The sequence below is a fragment of the Carica papaya genome, chromosome 2 (genome assembly GCF_054855325.1).
Source record: "Carica papaya isolate Zhongbai chromosome 2, ASM5485532v1, whole genome shotgun sequence".
Taxonomy (NCBI): Eukaryota; Viridiplantae; Streptophyta; class Magnoliopsida; order Brassicales; family Caricaceae; genus Carica; species Carica papaya.
In genome coordinates, this window is record NC_142310.1 from 36,670,057 (window position 1) to 36,687,184 (window position 17,128).

At 34.4% G+C, this 17,128-nt stretch overlaps 4 protein-coding genes across 5 annotated transcripts; 1 reads left to right on the forward strand and 3 right to left on the reverse strand.

Annotated features, from left to right (window-relative positions):
• Window positions 1-1,340: 1,340 nt before the first annotated feature.
• On the forward strand, window positions 1,341-4,180 carry LOC110813457 (Leucine-rich repeat protein kinase family protein). Its single transcript, XM_022040600.2, has 2 exons — window positions 1,341-3,033; window positions 3,155-4,180. Exons 1-2 carry the CDS (start codon window positions 1,551-1,553, stop codon window positions 3,823-3,825), a joined length of 2,154 nt encoding a protein of 717 aa, XP_021896292.1. The 5' UTR covers window positions 1,341-1,550; the 3' UTR covers window positions 3,826-4,180.
• A 2,426-nt stretch (window positions 4,181-6,606) lies between these two features.
• IAA32 (indole-3-acetic acid inducible 32) lies at window positions 6,607-9,403 on the reverse strand. Of its 2 annotated transcripts, none has more exons than XR_015817420.1 (4): window positions 8,189-9,403; window positions 7,469-7,736; window positions 7,232-7,340; window positions 6,607-7,049 (listed from the first exon to the last, which is right to left on the reverse strand). XR_015817420.1 is itself a non-coding variant. In XM_022040538.2 (4 exons), the coding sequence occupies exons 1-4, from the start codon at window positions 8,514-8,516 to the stop codon at window positions 6,968-6,970; spliced, it is 783 nt and encodes a 260-aa protein (XP_021896230.1). In that variant the 5' UTR covers window positions 8,517-9,403; the 3' UTR covers window positions 6,607-6,967. The 2 variants fall into 2 exon arrangements, 1 of the variants encoding a protein (XP_021896230.1); XM_022040538.2 differs by having other exon boundaries at window positions 7,473-7,736.
• Window positions 9,404-9,543: 140 nt separating this feature from the next.
• Window positions 9,544-10,397, reverse strand: LOC148269024 (uncharacterized). The gene has a single exon (XM_088214544.1). It carries the CDS (start codon window positions 10,278-10,280, stop codon window positions 9,675-9,677), a length of 606 nt encoding a protein of 201 aa, XP_088070670.1. The 5' UTR covers window positions 10,281-10,397; the 3' UTR covers window positions 9,544-9,674.
• Window positions 10,398-10,994: 597 nt separating this feature from the next.
• On the reverse strand, window positions 10,995-16,733 carry LOC110813452 (alpha/beta hydrolase family protein). Its single transcript, XM_022040595.2, has 10 exons — window positions 16,285-16,733; window positions 16,111-16,188; window positions 14,399-15,076; window positions 14,149-14,251; window positions 13,847-13,947; window positions 13,565-13,739; window positions 11,981-12,151; window positions 11,750-11,850; window positions 11,533-11,653; window positions 10,995-11,419 (listed from the first exon to the last, which is right to left on the reverse strand). Exons 1-9 carry the CDS (start codon window positions 16,579-16,581, stop codon window positions 11,594-11,596), a joined length of 1,764 nt encoding a protein of 587 aa, XP_021896287.2. The 5' UTR covers window positions 16,582-16,733; the 3' UTR covers window positions 10,995-11,419; window positions 11,533-11,593.
• Between the last annotated feature and the right edge of the window lie 395 nt (window positions 16,734-17,128).

A 17,128-nucleotide genomic window follows, 5' to 3' on the forward strand; every position in this document is an offset into this window, starting at 1 on the left:
GGAAGACGAAAATTACTAAAATATCGGGGAGGCTCTTGCATATCCACGTCATCGTCATATCCAACTTCACGAAAAAGCGGTTACCGAGACGAGATCGATCATAATCTCTTTCGCATTCCTTGCAAAATATCACGATAAATTCATTGACGATGAAAAAAATAATTGGAGAAAATTTCTCGCACCAACTTCTCCTTTCGCTTTTTTTTTTTTTTTTTGTTGCAAACATACTTTTAGGAAATTTCTATGTATTATTTAGAATATTTAAATTAGTGTATATACTTTTTTTCTTTAATCATTATTTCAATCCTTATACTTTTAAAAAATTTATTGTTTTAATCCCTAGTCATTAACTTCTACTAACAAATTTTATATTATAATTTAATTTCGAATTTTTAAATTTACAAATTTCATACTTGTCATAAATCTTATATCGTCAAGTTCATTTACTTATAAATAAGAGTAGAACGACGTTAAGCACTTCTAATCTTAAACGACTATTAGAGAGATAATTTTATTGTTTTAGAAAATATAGTTGTGATAATGACTGAAAAATTCGAGATCTCGCAAAATCATAAATACTAAAATACGAGAATGAATATTATGAAATATCTCATTAATGAATATAAGAGAATAGTCGAGTTATCTGCAGACAAATGCAAACTCATAGTCATTATCTTTGTTGTTATCATTTTTAATTAAAAACATGACCGTTTAGATCATGTGACGGAGAAGATTAGATTGAATGCGTGAGCAATATTTGTAGCTGGAATAAGAATCTTATAAGTAAAAAACGTTTCAATAACTCGAGCAACAATTTTGGTAAGATTGGCAAACGAGTAACTATTGAGATTGGGAGAGTTTGGAGAGATGAATAATAAAAGATTTGCATGGACATGCATCATTAGTTATCGTAGTGCGTGTAATTTTTTGTTTTTGTTTTTAGAGAAATGAAATTCTGACAAAATAGTTAGCTGAAATGAGAAAATATGATAAATGTGAGATTCGTGATGTCAATTAGATTTAATTTTTTTTTTATTTAAACGAATTCTTATATTGTAATAATTAAAAAAGACCAAGTTAAATATTTCGTTATTGAAATATAATATGTGACGTGGACAACAACTCAACTAGAATGTGAAACGTTGCAAACTTGGATCTATATAGCACCATTAGTGGAAGATAATAATTAGGGACCAAAGTAAAAATTTCTTACAAATATAAGGACCAAAATAAAAAAAAATATAAGGACCATTTTGAACAATTAAAATAATACAGGACCCAGATTAGTATTTTGACTAATTTTCTCCAATTGTCTATTTTCCCGAGGGTCTTCTTTAGCTCTAGCTAACCCAAACTTTCAACACTTCAGTCTCTTCTCCATCACTGTCACTGCTTTCACACACTCTCCCTCTCTAAAACCTCCATTGTTACTCTAAGCATCTTTCTTCATCTTCTGGCTTTATGGTCCAGAAAAGAAAGGTAAGCCCTCTAGTTCAGTCTCTGAGTTAACACTGATTTTCTCTCTTAACTGTCAACTCTAGCTTAAAGGCATGTTAGCTTTTATTTGCTGGGTTGCTTTTCTCTGCAACTTCAATATTCAACTGAGTCATGCTTTGAGTGGAGAAGGCTATGCGCTTTTATCGTTCAAACAGTCAATTGCCGAGGACCCAGAAGGGTCCTTGATGAACTGGAACTCCTCTGATGAAAACCCTTGTTCATGGAATGGGATTACATGCAAGGAAGAAAGAGTTATCTCTGTTAGCATTCCAAAGAAGAAGCTTTACGGCTTTTTTTCTTCTGCTTTAGGGTCTCTCTCGGATCTTCGCCATGTAAATTTAAGGAACAATAGGTTTTATGGAAGCTTGCCTAGGGAGCTCCTTGAGGCTAAAGGGCTTCAAAGTTTAGTCCTTTATGGGAATTCATTATCTGGCTCCTTGCCATTTGAGATTGGCAAGCTCAAGTATCTGCAAACTTTAGATTTATCTCAAAATTTCTTAAATGGGTCTATCCCTGCATCCATTATACAATGCAAGAGGCTTAGGACCCTTGATCTGAGTCAAAACAACCTCACTGGTGCACTGCCTGATGGGTTTGGGACTAGTTTTGTCTCATTGGAAAAACTTGATCTATCATTCAACAAATTTAATGGTTCAATTCCTAGTGATATAGGTAACTTATCTAATTTGCAAGGAACTGTTGATTTTTCTCATAATCTGTTCAGTGGTTCAATCCCTGCTAGCCTAGGAAATTTGCCTGAGAAAGTTTATATTGATCTCACGTACAACAATCTAAGTGGGGCAATACCTCAAAATGTTGCTCTATTGAACAGAGGACCAACTGCATTTATTGGGAATCCTGGGCTTTGTGGCCCTCCATTGAAGAACCCTTGTTCTCCCGATAGTCCTGGCGCAAGTTCACCTTCCTCGTACCCATTTTTCCCTAGTAATAGCACTCCTGAGAGTTCGGTTGACAATGGTGGGAGCAGTGGGAAAGGAAGAGCCTTAAGTAGGAGTTCTGTCGTTGCAATTGTAATTTGCGATATAATTGGAATTTGCCTTGTTGGATTGCTTTGCTCTTATTGTTATTCAAAATTTTGTGCATATAGCAATGATAAGGATGAAAATGGTTATGGGTTTGAGAAAGCGGGGAAGCGAAAGAAAGAGTGCTTGTGTTTTAGGAAGGATGAATCTGAGACTTTATCAGAAAATGTGGAGCAATATGATCTTGTGCCATTGGATACACAGGTGGCATTTGACTTGGACGAGTTGCTTAAAGCTTCAGCTTTTGTTCTAGGAAAGAGCGGAATTGGTATTGTTTACAAAGTAGTTCTTGAAGATGGGCTCACCTTAGCTGTTAGGAGATTGGGAGAAGGAGGCTCTCAAAGGTTTAAGGAATTCCAGACAGAAGTCGAAGCAATTGGGAAGTTAAGGCATCCCAACATTGTTACTCTCAGAGCCTATTACTGGTCTGTCGACGAGAAGCTGCTCATCTATGACTACATACCTAATGGAAGCCTTGCCAGTGCACTACATGGTAAACTTTCATAAAATTCTCCACACAACACTTGCATTTCTTTTCCACATTGGTGATATATGATTTTCGATATCAGGATTCATTCTTTATAATTTTTTAATACTGTGATTGCTAACATCAGGGAGGCCTGGAATGGTATCGTTTACACCACTATCATGGTCTATTCGTTTGAAAATAATGAAGGGAACTGCGAAAGGCTTGGTCTACCTACATGAATTTAGTCCTAAAAAGTATGTCCACGGAGATTTAAAGCCGAGCAATATACTGCTCGGACAGGACATGGAACCTCATATTTCCGACTTTGGACTTGGACGGCTTGCTAATATTGCAGGAGGATCTCCAACCTTGCAGTCAAACAGAATGCCCCAAGATAAACAACAAGAGAAACTCTCGAAGAGTGCACCTTCAGAAGTCACCACCATTAGTTCATCTACCAATCTGGGATCATATTATCAGGCTCCTGAAGCACTGAAAGTTGTAAAACCATCACAGAAGTGGGATGTTTACTCGTATGGGGTAATTTTACTGGAAATGATAACTGGGAGATTGCCAGTTGTCCATGTGGGACCATCGGAAATGGATCTTGTTCAATGGATTCAGCTCTGCATCGAAGAGAAAAAGCCACTTTCAGACGTTCTTGATCCATTTTTAGTGCCTGATACAGATAAAGAAGAGGAGATTATTGCAGTTTTAAAGATTGCAATGGCTTGTGTCCATAGCACTCCCGAACGAAGACCTACAATGAGGCATGTCTCAGATACCTTGGACCGGGTAATATCATCAAGGGATTGAGAAAACTAACATTACCATGAATTCAGCTTATGATGATTTTGAGTTGTCACAATGAAGCAAGGATTTGCCAATCCAGACTACAGTGACTCGGTGTTACCAACAGTTGTGCTGACTTGTATTGTCTTCGGGGTGAGGATTCACATTCAGATTGTTAGGGAGGTTGGTGAAAGTAGGTCTGCTTTAAGAGCTAAGAGAGATTGTAACAGATATTACTGAATGGGAAATCTGTACTCTGTATACTTACAGTATGTATGTATGTGAGATCATGTACTTGTTTTTATCCTCTTGCTCTTATAGCAGACCTTTCTTGTCTTGTTTAACTTTCTTAGCGAATGGAGTTTCCTGTTTTGTTTTCTTTTGTTTCTTTATTTTTGTTTCTAGTGCTTAACACAACAATTATTGAGCAACGGAGGAGAAAGAACTTTCTGCTCACATGGTTGCTGGACAAAAATGGAGATCTGTAATCCTCTAATCGCAGCTATGGTACTCCTTCATGACTGAGTAATCTTCTGTCAATTTCTTAGGTTCGTGCAGTACTAACCAACTATTTTTTGGCTGTGATATTAATTTTTCTTTTATTTTATATGAGAATATATGTTTGAATCGACCTGTTTATATACATGTTTTTGTTAAAAAATTGTGTTATAATTCACGTGGGACGAAAGTGAAATTCAGAGTTACCATTAGGGTAAAATTTTTCTTAATTAGGAAACTTAATGTTCTGCAAGAACTTCTGTTAATTTTCCTGATCTGTGTTCTGCAGTCTGCTGGGTTATGATAGCAGGAGAAGATTATGTAGTGTGAAAATGCAGTCATGTATAGTTGTGACTCGGAGTTTAAAGTAAAAGATTTTTAACCTAGTCGTGACCGTACAATTAACGAAATTTTTTTTATTAAATATTTTTTATATTTAAAAATATAATAAATTTATTAAAATTTAATTTAATTTATTCATTACAGTTTTAATAAATAATTATAATTATTTTTTATAATATTTTTTTTTTTCATACGTGATTTAATATATTATTTAATCGCATGTTTTATTCTTTATTATTTTTTTAATTTTAATTATTTCAATTTTACCATATTATTTATAAACACTAGTATTTTAATTCTGTTAAAAATTATTTTTTTTTTAAATATTAAAATTTTTGGACATAATTTAAAAGAATTTTAATTTAATTTATTAATACAAGACTCGAAATTGTATATTGTTTTAATGTAAATTTTAATTTAAAAAATTCAACCATGACCGAAAAATCACTACATATTTTGCGTTTTGAATCGAATGATTTAATTTAATTTAATTTAATACTTGAATTATTTAAATATTTATGTTATTGATCGTAAATAAATTATAAAAAAAATAATAAAATTTTTATTTATAATAATTATTATCAATTCATAATATATTTAATAAAATAATAAATTTTAATAGAACAAAAACCCGACAATTAAATCTTTTAAAAAGAGAATTGATAGCTGTCGTTTGGGATTTTAATTGGTGTTACATTTGTCTTTTTCTTTGACCTTTAACTTTATTTCTTGTCGGAAATCTTGAATTATATACTCCTCCCTTTTAACTCTTCATAATTTATTTTAAATATATATATATATAAATAATAATATAGCTATAACTATTGCTTATAATTATTCAAAAATATTTTTATAATAATCTTTTTATATGTTTTTTTGTTGGGTGGAAATCTATTTTACCCAAGAATGTTTGTCTTTTATGTATGTATTATAATGACACAATAGTAACTCTTGGATTCGATTAATAATTTAATACACTCTTGTTTAGTACATTATATTATTATATTGTATTATATGAGTGAATAAATTCAACTTTACTTACATTTTTATAAATTAAATATTTAAACAGAATCTAATAATCATTGGGTATAAATATATAATTTTTAATAAAAATGTTAGGTTGGTTTTCTTTTGCGAGTAAAAAAATTAACCGAGATGCCTTTTAGACGATAATAGAAATAATATTTTCACCCCGTATTTTCAATATTTATAAGTCAATCAAAATGTTAATAAAGTCTCAAACATTCTCGATAGAATACAGAAAATGATCCGAAACCCAAAATTATCTAAATTTTGATCGTTAATTTATAAATCACAGTTCATGTCATGTTAGCATCTTTGCCATCGAGCACAAAAGTTAAGAGCACCAGCTAGTGTAGTACCACTTTTGACAAGTAATTTGTACAAATCAAGTTGTAATGTGGTTAGTTTTTGGGGACTCATAATGCATAAATGGGCAGAGGATATTCAAAGGAGAGTGTCCCTTGTGCTCGGACAAAACCAGAAGGCTTCATTTTCAGCAACAGACAATGTGGGTGCTGTAAAGGCCCATGACTTAAAGTACATGACTTTTAGGGGTCAACTTTTCTCATTTCTAAAAAGAACCCTAGAAAATAAAGGATACTACTTTGATTCTTGACCATTGAGTTTTCCAATAGCTGAAATCTCATACCATTTTTTTTTTTTTCTTCTTGTTTGAACTTTTTGAGGCAACCCAGATGCTAGAATTTTGAGTAGATAACATCTCTCAAAGTATTAAGTTAACATCGCATGACAAAACAAGTTTCAGGATACCTTCCAGATCTACGAATTAATCTCGTGTCGTCGTGTTGTTGTTACTACGATGTGTTAGTTTGTATCATACCGTATGCAGACTGTGTTGATGTTATGATGTTTATGAATTATCATAATTTACATATAGACATATATATTATATGTCTGTTAGATTCAAGAAACAAGATTCAATAAACGAATACCCAGAAATTAGTTTATTTATTAATCCGATGAAAAACAGAGTACAAGTTGCAGTAACTTATGACTACAGTTTTAGCTACTAAGTATCTTAAAATTTCCCCGAATGGATATTTTGCTCCAGCAGTCTCTCTTTTTAAGTGAAATATTCAATTGACATGAAAATTTGCTTATCAAGATCAACAATAATGTATTTAACTTCATCCAGTGCCTACATGTAATGCTCAACCCTAACTAATATAACATCACTTCTGCAATTTATGCGCAGATTTCCCATTTTAGATTCATCTCTAAAGCAAGTAATCCTTAATTTGCGATCTGCAGAGAGTCTTCAAGCCAAGACCATTCAAAGAAATCAGTTGAATGACGACGAACAAGAATGTAGAGCTTCGCTCCTTTTTGCAATCCTCAGCCGCCTCACTTTTTCAACAAACTCTCTATAAATGTCAATGATAGCCATCGAGAAATAATTGAGTTACCACAACAGTAATGAGTACAAATACAGATAGACAGATCTAACCATAATATACAGGCATGAAAAAGCAGTGCGAGACTCCAAACACCTCGAACTCTGATACTATGTTGAATCATTAAGGTAAGTGAAAAATAAAGGACTTACTTCCATGGAACATCACCCACAGCCCTCCAATTGTCTTCCCTGTCCTTGTAAAACAGGGAAAATTCAGACCCAGCCTGGAACAACCTTAACCCAGATGCAGATTGTCTCCCTGGAATTAGTAATACTAATAATCTTAGCCAACACTTATTTCCAAGAAGGGATTTTGTACTTCAAGAAAAAAATACTCATTTCCAACGAGATCAAACAATGTAAAGATTATCAGTTTTCTTTCTATACCTACCAAACATGTCTTCTAGTTGATGTGCAAGGGTCGGGTAACCTCCATAGTCAAGCACACAAACTTTGCGACCAACCATAACTCCATCCATGTTAACCTTTACATAAGCCCACCTCTCTTTGCTCTGCACTGCTTCTGCTTCTTCATCACAGTGATCATCTTCAAAGAGTTTCTGATACCCTGTGATTGGATTCTTGAGCTGTGGCGAGGAATTAGCTTGAGGCTGGGGCCAACCAATGAGGTCATTGTAGCCACCAAGACTTGGCACTTGATTCGGACACAAATTCAAATTAGAGTTGCAGCTATATATGCTGCTATTATTAAAAGAGCCAGATTGCTTAATCCAAAAATTTAAAATATCCACTTTCTTCGTCCTAAGAATATCTCCACCAAAAAGCATAAATAAACTCTTATCCATATCACCATATAGCCATACTTAATGCTCATGCATACACAGTATCTGGTACATGGTCAAGTTATACTGTAAACAAATATTGCCACATCACTGTATAGTAGATTCAAGCTTTTCTATAGCAAGTATAGTAGATTCACCAACAGCAAAAGGGAATGAAATCCGATATCTAAAGTTCATGTATAACCCAAGAAAGCATGGAATGTAATTAAAAATGGAAAAGAAAATCAGAAATCACCGCTCAACATTACAACATAAGACCAAACGGCGATAATATATAAAAAGTATGGGATGAGCAAGAGCTTACTATGTCCAGATGGATGGTAAGCTTCAGGTTGCAAAGTTCCTAGACTAAGACCCAGATCGATTATACCATCTCCATTGTCTTCCTTGCCTGGATAGTAAACAGAATGGAGAGTTGAAGGATTCCAGAAAAAGCCTGAGGAATTAGAATCCATTAATGGAAGATGAGAAAACTTGGGTATTGACTGCTTGGCACTTGGATATAAGTGAGTAGATAAGCTGATATCTGCACAATGTGATACCCAGTGCACGTATATATAGAGGCAAGTAATGTAGCTGAATCTGAGTGTCAGAATTGGAGGAAAGAAGGTGGGGGCCAATTGCCTGGACATGGAAGGCACAAGGACTTTCTCCCATTATCAATCATTTAAGGGTGCTTTTATCTTCTTGTTAGAGTCTACTACTATCAACATGGCAAGTACACTAGCAAAGTGACTAGAAACAGGATCAGAACAAGGGATGGCCAAAGTGATCTTTAACAAAAATTGGGTTGGATTCTGTGACCCAACATTGCTACAATGTTGGTTCTCTTCTTTTCAGGCTGCAGACATCCATTACTGACTCAGAAGCCAAGCCATCCACATTACAAGGTATACAAATATTTGACTGTTTTTACACCAACAGAAGCACACATTCAATACAAACACACAAAACCATGAGAGAATGAATCTGGTCAACTGAGCTAAAGAAGACTACAAAGTACAGTCTTGTTAATGTCCATGTGATCTGCTGGGATATAAGCTCTGTTCATCTCTAGTAATCTCCTTCAAACCCTGGTGCTTAGTTTCTTTAAAGGTGGTTTTGTTTGACATACAACTTCTTTTTCTTGTTATAGTGGGCATGTTGATGCTAATGTTGTTATATAATAAAAGCATGCAGTATTACTGTATTCGTATAATTAATTCTCATATGTATACATATATATATATATACGTATACCAATTTTTGATGGGAAAGAAAAATTGACAAGAACTATAATGATAAGGCTATATGTAGTTCTGAATTAGCTTTCAAGTATAATATTTTAGCTGGGTAGTCCCTTTCAAATGACAGAGCTGCCACTCTTCCAGGGGACAAATATTTGTCACTGCCCCTCTTCCCACTCCACCTTGCCTGTGAAGGATGGTGCCCTAGTACCATGGATCCAATGTGCATAAATATATTAATACATATAATTTGCTTTTTCCTCTTATAAATGGGTTTGAAAAACAAGAAAAAAAAAGATCTTTACTAGCTAGTAGATCAAAATTTCATACACCAAGATCAACCAGAATTGCGAAAAAAAAAAAAAACAGAAGAACACTTAAATACGTCATTCTGAAAAATCCAAAGCCAATATGCAACCAAAAGTAATATATATGAACAGGTCACAAAAAGTAGTTTATTATATGAAAGCAACCAACAAGAGCAGTTCACAAATATAAAAATTGCAGGAGGACATGGACCTAAAACTGCTTGTATCAGTTACATCAAACATCAATGAAGCAGGTTCATGGGTGTTTTACAATTAACCTTGGCGAACCAGTATTGATATTCCGATGAAGAATCCGACCTTGACCCGAATCGCCACCGTCAATCAGTTCCCTCAATCCCAAATTCCCAATTTTCTCCTCTTCTTTCTCTTCTTCTTCCTCTTTCTTCTCCTCTTCCTTGTCAGCGCGAGCGCGCACCTTAACATGCAATCTCTCGAAGTAATTCCCATAAATATACTCTGGTGTATAACCATTTTCTTCATCGAAGAGCATTATGTGGCCGTGCCATTCCCATACCCGATAATCCGAACCCGTCTCCTCGTGGAACCCGACGCATATGTGGTGCTCGTTGATGGTAACAGCTTGACCCGAATTGGGTTTCAGCGAATCCGTCTTGCCCGATAAAATTACCCGGACGATCTCCTTCTCGAGCTTGGACTCCTCTCTGGAGAGCTGCGTCTTGTTTTCGTCGCCTTCATCATCGGAGAGATTGGCTGCATCGAAGAGAAGATCCTCGAGCGATTGAGAGAGGAAGGGGTTGTTTGGCTGGCGGATTTGGAGCCTGCCCATCAGGGTTTGGAGTAAGAGATTGTCGAGGTTGGTGCTGTTGGTAAATGAGCTCATGATTTCTCTGGGGGTTTAGGCGAGTTGTGATTTTCTTTTAGGGTTTATGGGGCTCGTGGGATTGGGACTCTACGGGGGAGGGGATCAGATATGCTCAACCATTGGATTTAATACTTTGCGTTGAAAATTATTTGGAACCAAAATTAATTATAACATAGAAAAAAAAATGAATAGTTTATTTAATTAATAAATCTATTTATTTTCAATGTATTTGATTAAGGAAATAGAGAACCAATAACAATTAATAAACAATTATGAACGAGTAATTTAATTAAATAATTAATAAATTTACCTTGAATTTTAAAATATGTTTCTAATTAATATGCTTTTGTTGGTATTTGAAGTAGTTAACAAAATTAACCAAAGAACAAGAATTCGTATTGGTCAATAAAACAAAAACAATGACAGAGATTTTGAACTCCTTTTTTTTTTTATTAGAATGACTATTGATATTACAATATAATGCTTATATATTATAAAATTAGGGTATGTTTATATATTTATATTATTTTTATATGCTTACTCATTCGTTCATGAAAATATATGAAAATTGCACACTTGGTAATAATTAAACCAAAAACTAAATTATCTTTTTTTAGAGAAAAACACTAAGAACAATTTTTTTGGAAATCTTATAAATTTTTATTGTCATTTTCTCCGTTGTTCTCTTAATTGCTGACTAATTTGTATAATTTTATAAATGACATACATAGATTTATAAAGCAAAAACTAATAAATATCTCCACATACCAAAAGAAGCAAAAAGTTTGCTACAAGCTCACGGCATAAGTGAAGTTCATACCCATGATTAGAGAACAATGCACAAAAACACACTTTCTTCCCCTTTCAAAGGGATTATAGGGCCCCCTTTGGTTTCAAAATTAAGCAAAGAGTTCGTGGATACCTTATATCGCCATGAAAATATAGACCAGCTTACAGAAATTTTTGGATCTTTGCATTCCGCAACATTCTGCAATTTCACATTTGATCTTGTTGCACAGGAACTCTTTCGGAATTCACTCCTGTGTTTACTTTTATAGCACAACAGTGAGATATGTGCTATATCTTTCCATGACTCCCGCACATTCTATTCCCATTCTGGAGGTCTTTCTCGCATTTCAACATATATCCCACGGACCCTAAATACAATGACGTCAAAGGTGAGCATTTGCTTTTACTAATGGCAGCTCTAAGAAGAGTTCTATTTAGACCCAATACAATTTCTATCATTAAGACACAGAGAGAGAAGTACTTCATGCTTGTTGCCGGTTGGAAATCAACTTGGTGGATGATGAAGTCCCAAGCCAAGAAAACTATGTCAAGTCATAGCGACAAAGAAATTCAACTATGCAGGGATAAACTTGCTCCACAGCCTGCATATCAAAGTGAAATATATGAAAAGACATAAACAAAAATAACCAAATGGGCTGTGACACCATTTTTCTTTAAATATTAGAAATCGTGCTCACCAGTCGTCCTCCTACCAAATCATAGTGTGCATAATGTGGGCCTCCGGGTTGTCCAAACGCCTTATACGTAACCAAATTCTCAGGAAATAACTTAACAGTTTCTGCCTCAAACAAATAACAATGCATGAATATAAATATCATCATACGTATAAATTGTGAACCTGGTTAAAACATCCATACATCTATATGTGGACATTCGAGTTAACGTTTACATCAACCTTAGAATATTACCCTTTACAGCCTCAGGTGGGCAAATTAGATCCTGATCTCCAGCAACAGCTAGCACAGGAACATTGCTTTTATGTAGATGATCCTTATAGAAAAATTTACCACTCCTATCGCATAAGCCACCTTCTCGAAATGCTGTTGTAAGCTGAAGAATAAGTTTGGCTGGAATTGTACCTACCAGTAAAAGAAATACAAATTAACTTAGAATTTGTATTACAAAGTAGATGAAAAAAGACAACAGTTGATGCAACACAAGAAGACCCTCAAATGGACATATTTCAATAATAAGAGAAGTTTAAATAATTGTAATTTTTGCATATTAATTAAATATTTAGTTAATTTAGTATTATTAACTATAGGCTTATTATTAGTATGAGTTTGTTATTTCCTATTCAGTTAGGATCTTATTTAATTATTGATACTTGCAATAACAAAATAACATTAATGTTAATAATACTAAATTAACTAAATATTATTAACTATAGGCTTATTATTAGTATGAGTTTGTTATTTCCTATTCAGTTAGGATCTTATTTAATTATTGATACTTGCAATAACAAAATAACATTAATGTAAAACAAAGAGTGCTTGAGCAAAATATTTGAAAAGAATTTATTAAGAACCAATTGGAAATATCTGATCTCAACAATCAGATCAATAACTCATACATTTTTATAATAATCATATAAATAGTTTACCAAATAACTAGTTAGGGTTTCCTATTTGAAAATATTAGAAAAAATATATCTATTAAGAATCAATTGGAGATCTTAGAACTCAATTATCAAATCAATAACTCACTTATTTTTATAATAATCATATAGTAATCTACCAAATAACTAAATTAGAGCATTCTATTTATAGGTATCAAATTATGATCAAAATAGAAGTTCTCAAATATATCTAAAAGTTCTATTAAATAGAAAAAATAAGCTAATTAATTGAGATAATCAACTCAAAAATTCTTCTTGGGAAGAAAAAGTAGCTTAGAACAATGACTTGCATAGTCTGAAGTATGAAAGAGTATATACATATGCAAGTGATATATGAGGCTGCTAGCATCATGTGGACAATGCTTTGCCATCCTAACAAAATGGTGAGATGAAGAACATTTTATAAAGAAGTTCAATATCACAATTTTATAATGAAGTTCAGTATCTTCTAGAGTTTCCAGAATGATTTCCATAATAATTCCAGAACAACCAACATACACAAAGTGGCGTAAATTAACACCCAGCAAACTTTTTGCCTTAGATCATGAAACAATTCCAAGAATAGCTGAAAGTTGGGATCCTAACAATGTAACGTTCAGAGAAGGAACTAAAGTTCTGAAAGTAGAGAAAAGAATATGATGGATGTGTGTATAAAAGCTGTCCAAGATATTTATGGTAAATAAACCATCGTTATTAACATTTCACAAAAACCAGAAAGCATGTCTTTTCTTACAAAAGTATTCAACAGAAGCTTTTCTAATAACTAGAGAAAGAATATGACATTTGTGCGTACAAAAGCTGTTCAAGATAGTTATGGTGACTAAAAACATTGTGAATGGACATTTCACAAAAACCAAAAAGCACTGCCACTTACAAAAGTTGTTCAACACAAGCTTCTCAAGTAACTCAGGATGCATCATGTCCTCTGCAGATATCAAATTATTAAGCCAAGACAAAACATAAGGAGGTCGAGATGAAAGAGGATAAGCTGCTGACAATAATGCTCCCAAAGGAACAACAGGGACATTAAGAGCCTGTGCAGGATCTGCCTGCAGAATACGATCTTGATATTACTATTACATTGAAATTATAAGCATCGTACAAGCAAAACAAAGAATTAAAAAGCACTCAAGAACTTCTGTTTTTCATTACTCACAAGGGGCAAGAGCAGTTTGAGTGATGATCTTGAAGTTGTGTAGTCAAGTGAAGATGCCAGAGTAACAACAGCTGCCAACTTAGGTTCTCTTCCTTCAAAAGCTAGCAAGAGCAAAAGTACAACACTGATATTAATGGCATTTTTTAAAAAGGAAAAAAGAAAGGGAGGGAAAAGAGAGAAAAGAATAATGAGAAAGAGGTTAGAAAAACAGCAAGAAACTTGAGCTAAATAAATAAGTGTGCATATACATTACAAATAAAGAATGTTGAGAGTAACCTCATACTGCAAGTTATCAATCATACCACAGCGTGATAACAGGGAGTAGAGCAAGATACCCCCCATAGAGTGTCCAATTGCAAGCAATTTACCATCCTTTGGGTTGCATTCTGCCCTTATGTATTCCATCTATATCAATAAACAAATATTAACTCCAGCTCAACACTGAAAGGGTAGGAAATGATAAAACAAGCAAAAATATAGATTATGAAGAAAAAATTAAATGAAAAAAATTATATGGCCACAGCCTTTCACCAACGTAAAATGTCACCTCACCGCAGCAGGAACATCCTCCTCCAGGTAATGATCAAAATCCCAGTCATACTTTACAATCAAATCCAATTGTTTCTGGAAGTCTTCTATCGTAGAAGTGAAGCGTTCTTGCAAGTCAAACAATGGAGGTGAAACAGATCGTTGACCTTCTTCAATAACATTTACAAGCCTTTGACTTAATTCCCTGATTTGACTAGCAATTCCATTGTTTTGCCCTGTTTCCAGTAACCTTGAAAGTTTTCCCCTTATCTCATTAAAACGTTCAGATAATTGGGAATCTTCTAAAAGTTTTGATATTTGATCAAAAAACTTTGCAGACATAATCCTTGACTGACTATCACTGAGAAAACCAGAGAGCCTTTCTGACAAAAGGATAAAAGTTTCTGTCAACCTCGTCACAAGTTTAGATTCGTCCCATATAGTTTCTATCACTGTTGGGTCATCCTTGACAACAGAGATCTCAGAACATGGCAAGGCATTGGGGACATCAGTTGGTTGTTGTTCTGGAGATGAAGCTCCATCAATTGCAGCCTTCGCAGCAGCTTCCATCTGGTCAGATACTGCATGGGCAGATGCCTCAATTTCTTTCAAATTTGATCCTTGCACACTTAACCCAGCTCCACGAACTTCAAGAATCCATGTATCAAATCCCTGACCAGACATGTATCGTGCAAAAGAAGACTGCAAAATATAGCATATATCAGTGAGGACTGGGCAGTAATCCAGTCAAGAAACCACAGAGTATCACTCAACTTCAAAACAAAGTTCCTGAACAAGGACGAATTTTCCTATTTCATAACTCTACAATTCAAGGCAGTTTAATTCTCTTTTCCCTAAAAAAAAATATATTTAAAGTAGTTTATTTCAAACAGCATGTTAAAGGAAACAGATAATTCTAAGTAACAAATGCAATAAATATATTAGTCTCTTCACTCTACATGATGTCAACGGGAGTGATTGCCGCATGCCATCCATTTTAATCATTAAGTTTGTATCAACTGGTTGAAGTCAAGATTGCCATGGTCACCTAGCAAAATATCAAAGAGAACCATTCCCAACAAGATAAATTTGTACGTATTTTTCAACAAAAGAAATATAAGTCAATCCTTAAGCTCGCATAGTTGGTACATATTTCTGCAGCTCCTGGACAAAGTGATAACACTTTATTTTTCCAAATCATCAGATGCTTAATGTTCCCCGCTACATTTTTAATGCCTTGATGTGGACTGTGAAGCAGAATCTGATGTTCAGACTACTACTGTTGACAGCATCCTGTGGATACTCACAAAGTTTCATAAACATGAGTTTAAATACTCGGCATTGCGTTCCTTAGCTTCTAGTGTAAAGACAGAAAAATCATATCCCTTTTCATATCCACACAATTTCATATTTTTAACCGGTCTTTCATTTTCCAAGGAGTGGATACTACCACATCTATAATGGAAAACCAATTAAAATTATCATTAACTAGATCGCAATGCATTATGCATTCTATAAATTCCTTACATTCTTGTAAAACTCCTGACAAAGAGAATGATTGATGGTACAAAACATCATAAACATGTATAAGGCAAGGAACAAATTTTGACTAGTGAACCGTAAGAGTACAGATTTCACACGCTACGTCACTCGCAATTACCAAATTGTAATAAACAAGAGATATTGATAAACAACTAAAGGAAAAGTTGCCAGTAAATATGCTATATATTACTTACACCAGGAGATAGATCGTATCCGATGGCGTTAGTTCCTACTCCAGACAACAGCAACAGCGGATGGTTCCTTGGAGGAGCCTAGAAAGTACATATTGAATAAATAGAATATCAGAATTTAGAGATTAAAAACACAATCCACAGAGAGAGAGAGAGAGAGAGATAACGGAGTGAGACCTGAGGAGGAGGGTTGTAACGCCAGAGAGCGACACGCCAATCGCAATTTGACACAGAAACGTAGTGGAGCTCGTCGGCGGTACAAATCGGCGGTTTGTCCGGGATCCTAACAGAGTCTTCGGTGGAGTAAGCTCTAAGCCGAAACGGCGGCGAAGCAGGAGGAGGCAGCCGCCTGAGGTGATGAAAAGGCGAGGTGGCGCGTACGGGACGGAGGGAACGGAATGTGGAGGATGCGACGAGGATGGCGGAGCGGATATCGGATTGGATATGGACGTGGATATGGATTGCTGTAGCCATTTCTTCTGCTCAGAGCATGGGCTCTTGCGTCGAAAATTTAAAGCTTCTTCGTCTTCGCTTGAAGAAATGTTGACGCTCCTTTTGTCAGTCTCCGAAAAAGGTTGGGTGGTTCGATGGCTACGTGAACCGGCTCATGTTGTGACAGCGATGTTGGGCAGAACTGTAAAAACGTGGGAAGGAGATGATGATTTTAATTTATATATTTTCGCATTTTACTTTTAGAATTTTCAAATATAAAAAATAATTAAAAATAAATACCATTTTAAAAATGTACAGCAATAATAATTAATAATTAATACTACACTAAATTTTATACTTAAAACCATTAAAATAAAAAATAAAATATAAAATATAAAACATAAAACATAATTTTTAATTTTATTTAGTTTTACTATTTATTAATTTTTAATTAATAAATTAAAAATTTTGGTCTAGTCCTCGGTCTAAACCTTCACATTTGATCGGTTATTGATCCGGTCCGATTCTTCCGGTCGGAACCGGTTCTCAACCGTGAAGGCCCATTAACGATTGAACCAAGCTCCCAGCC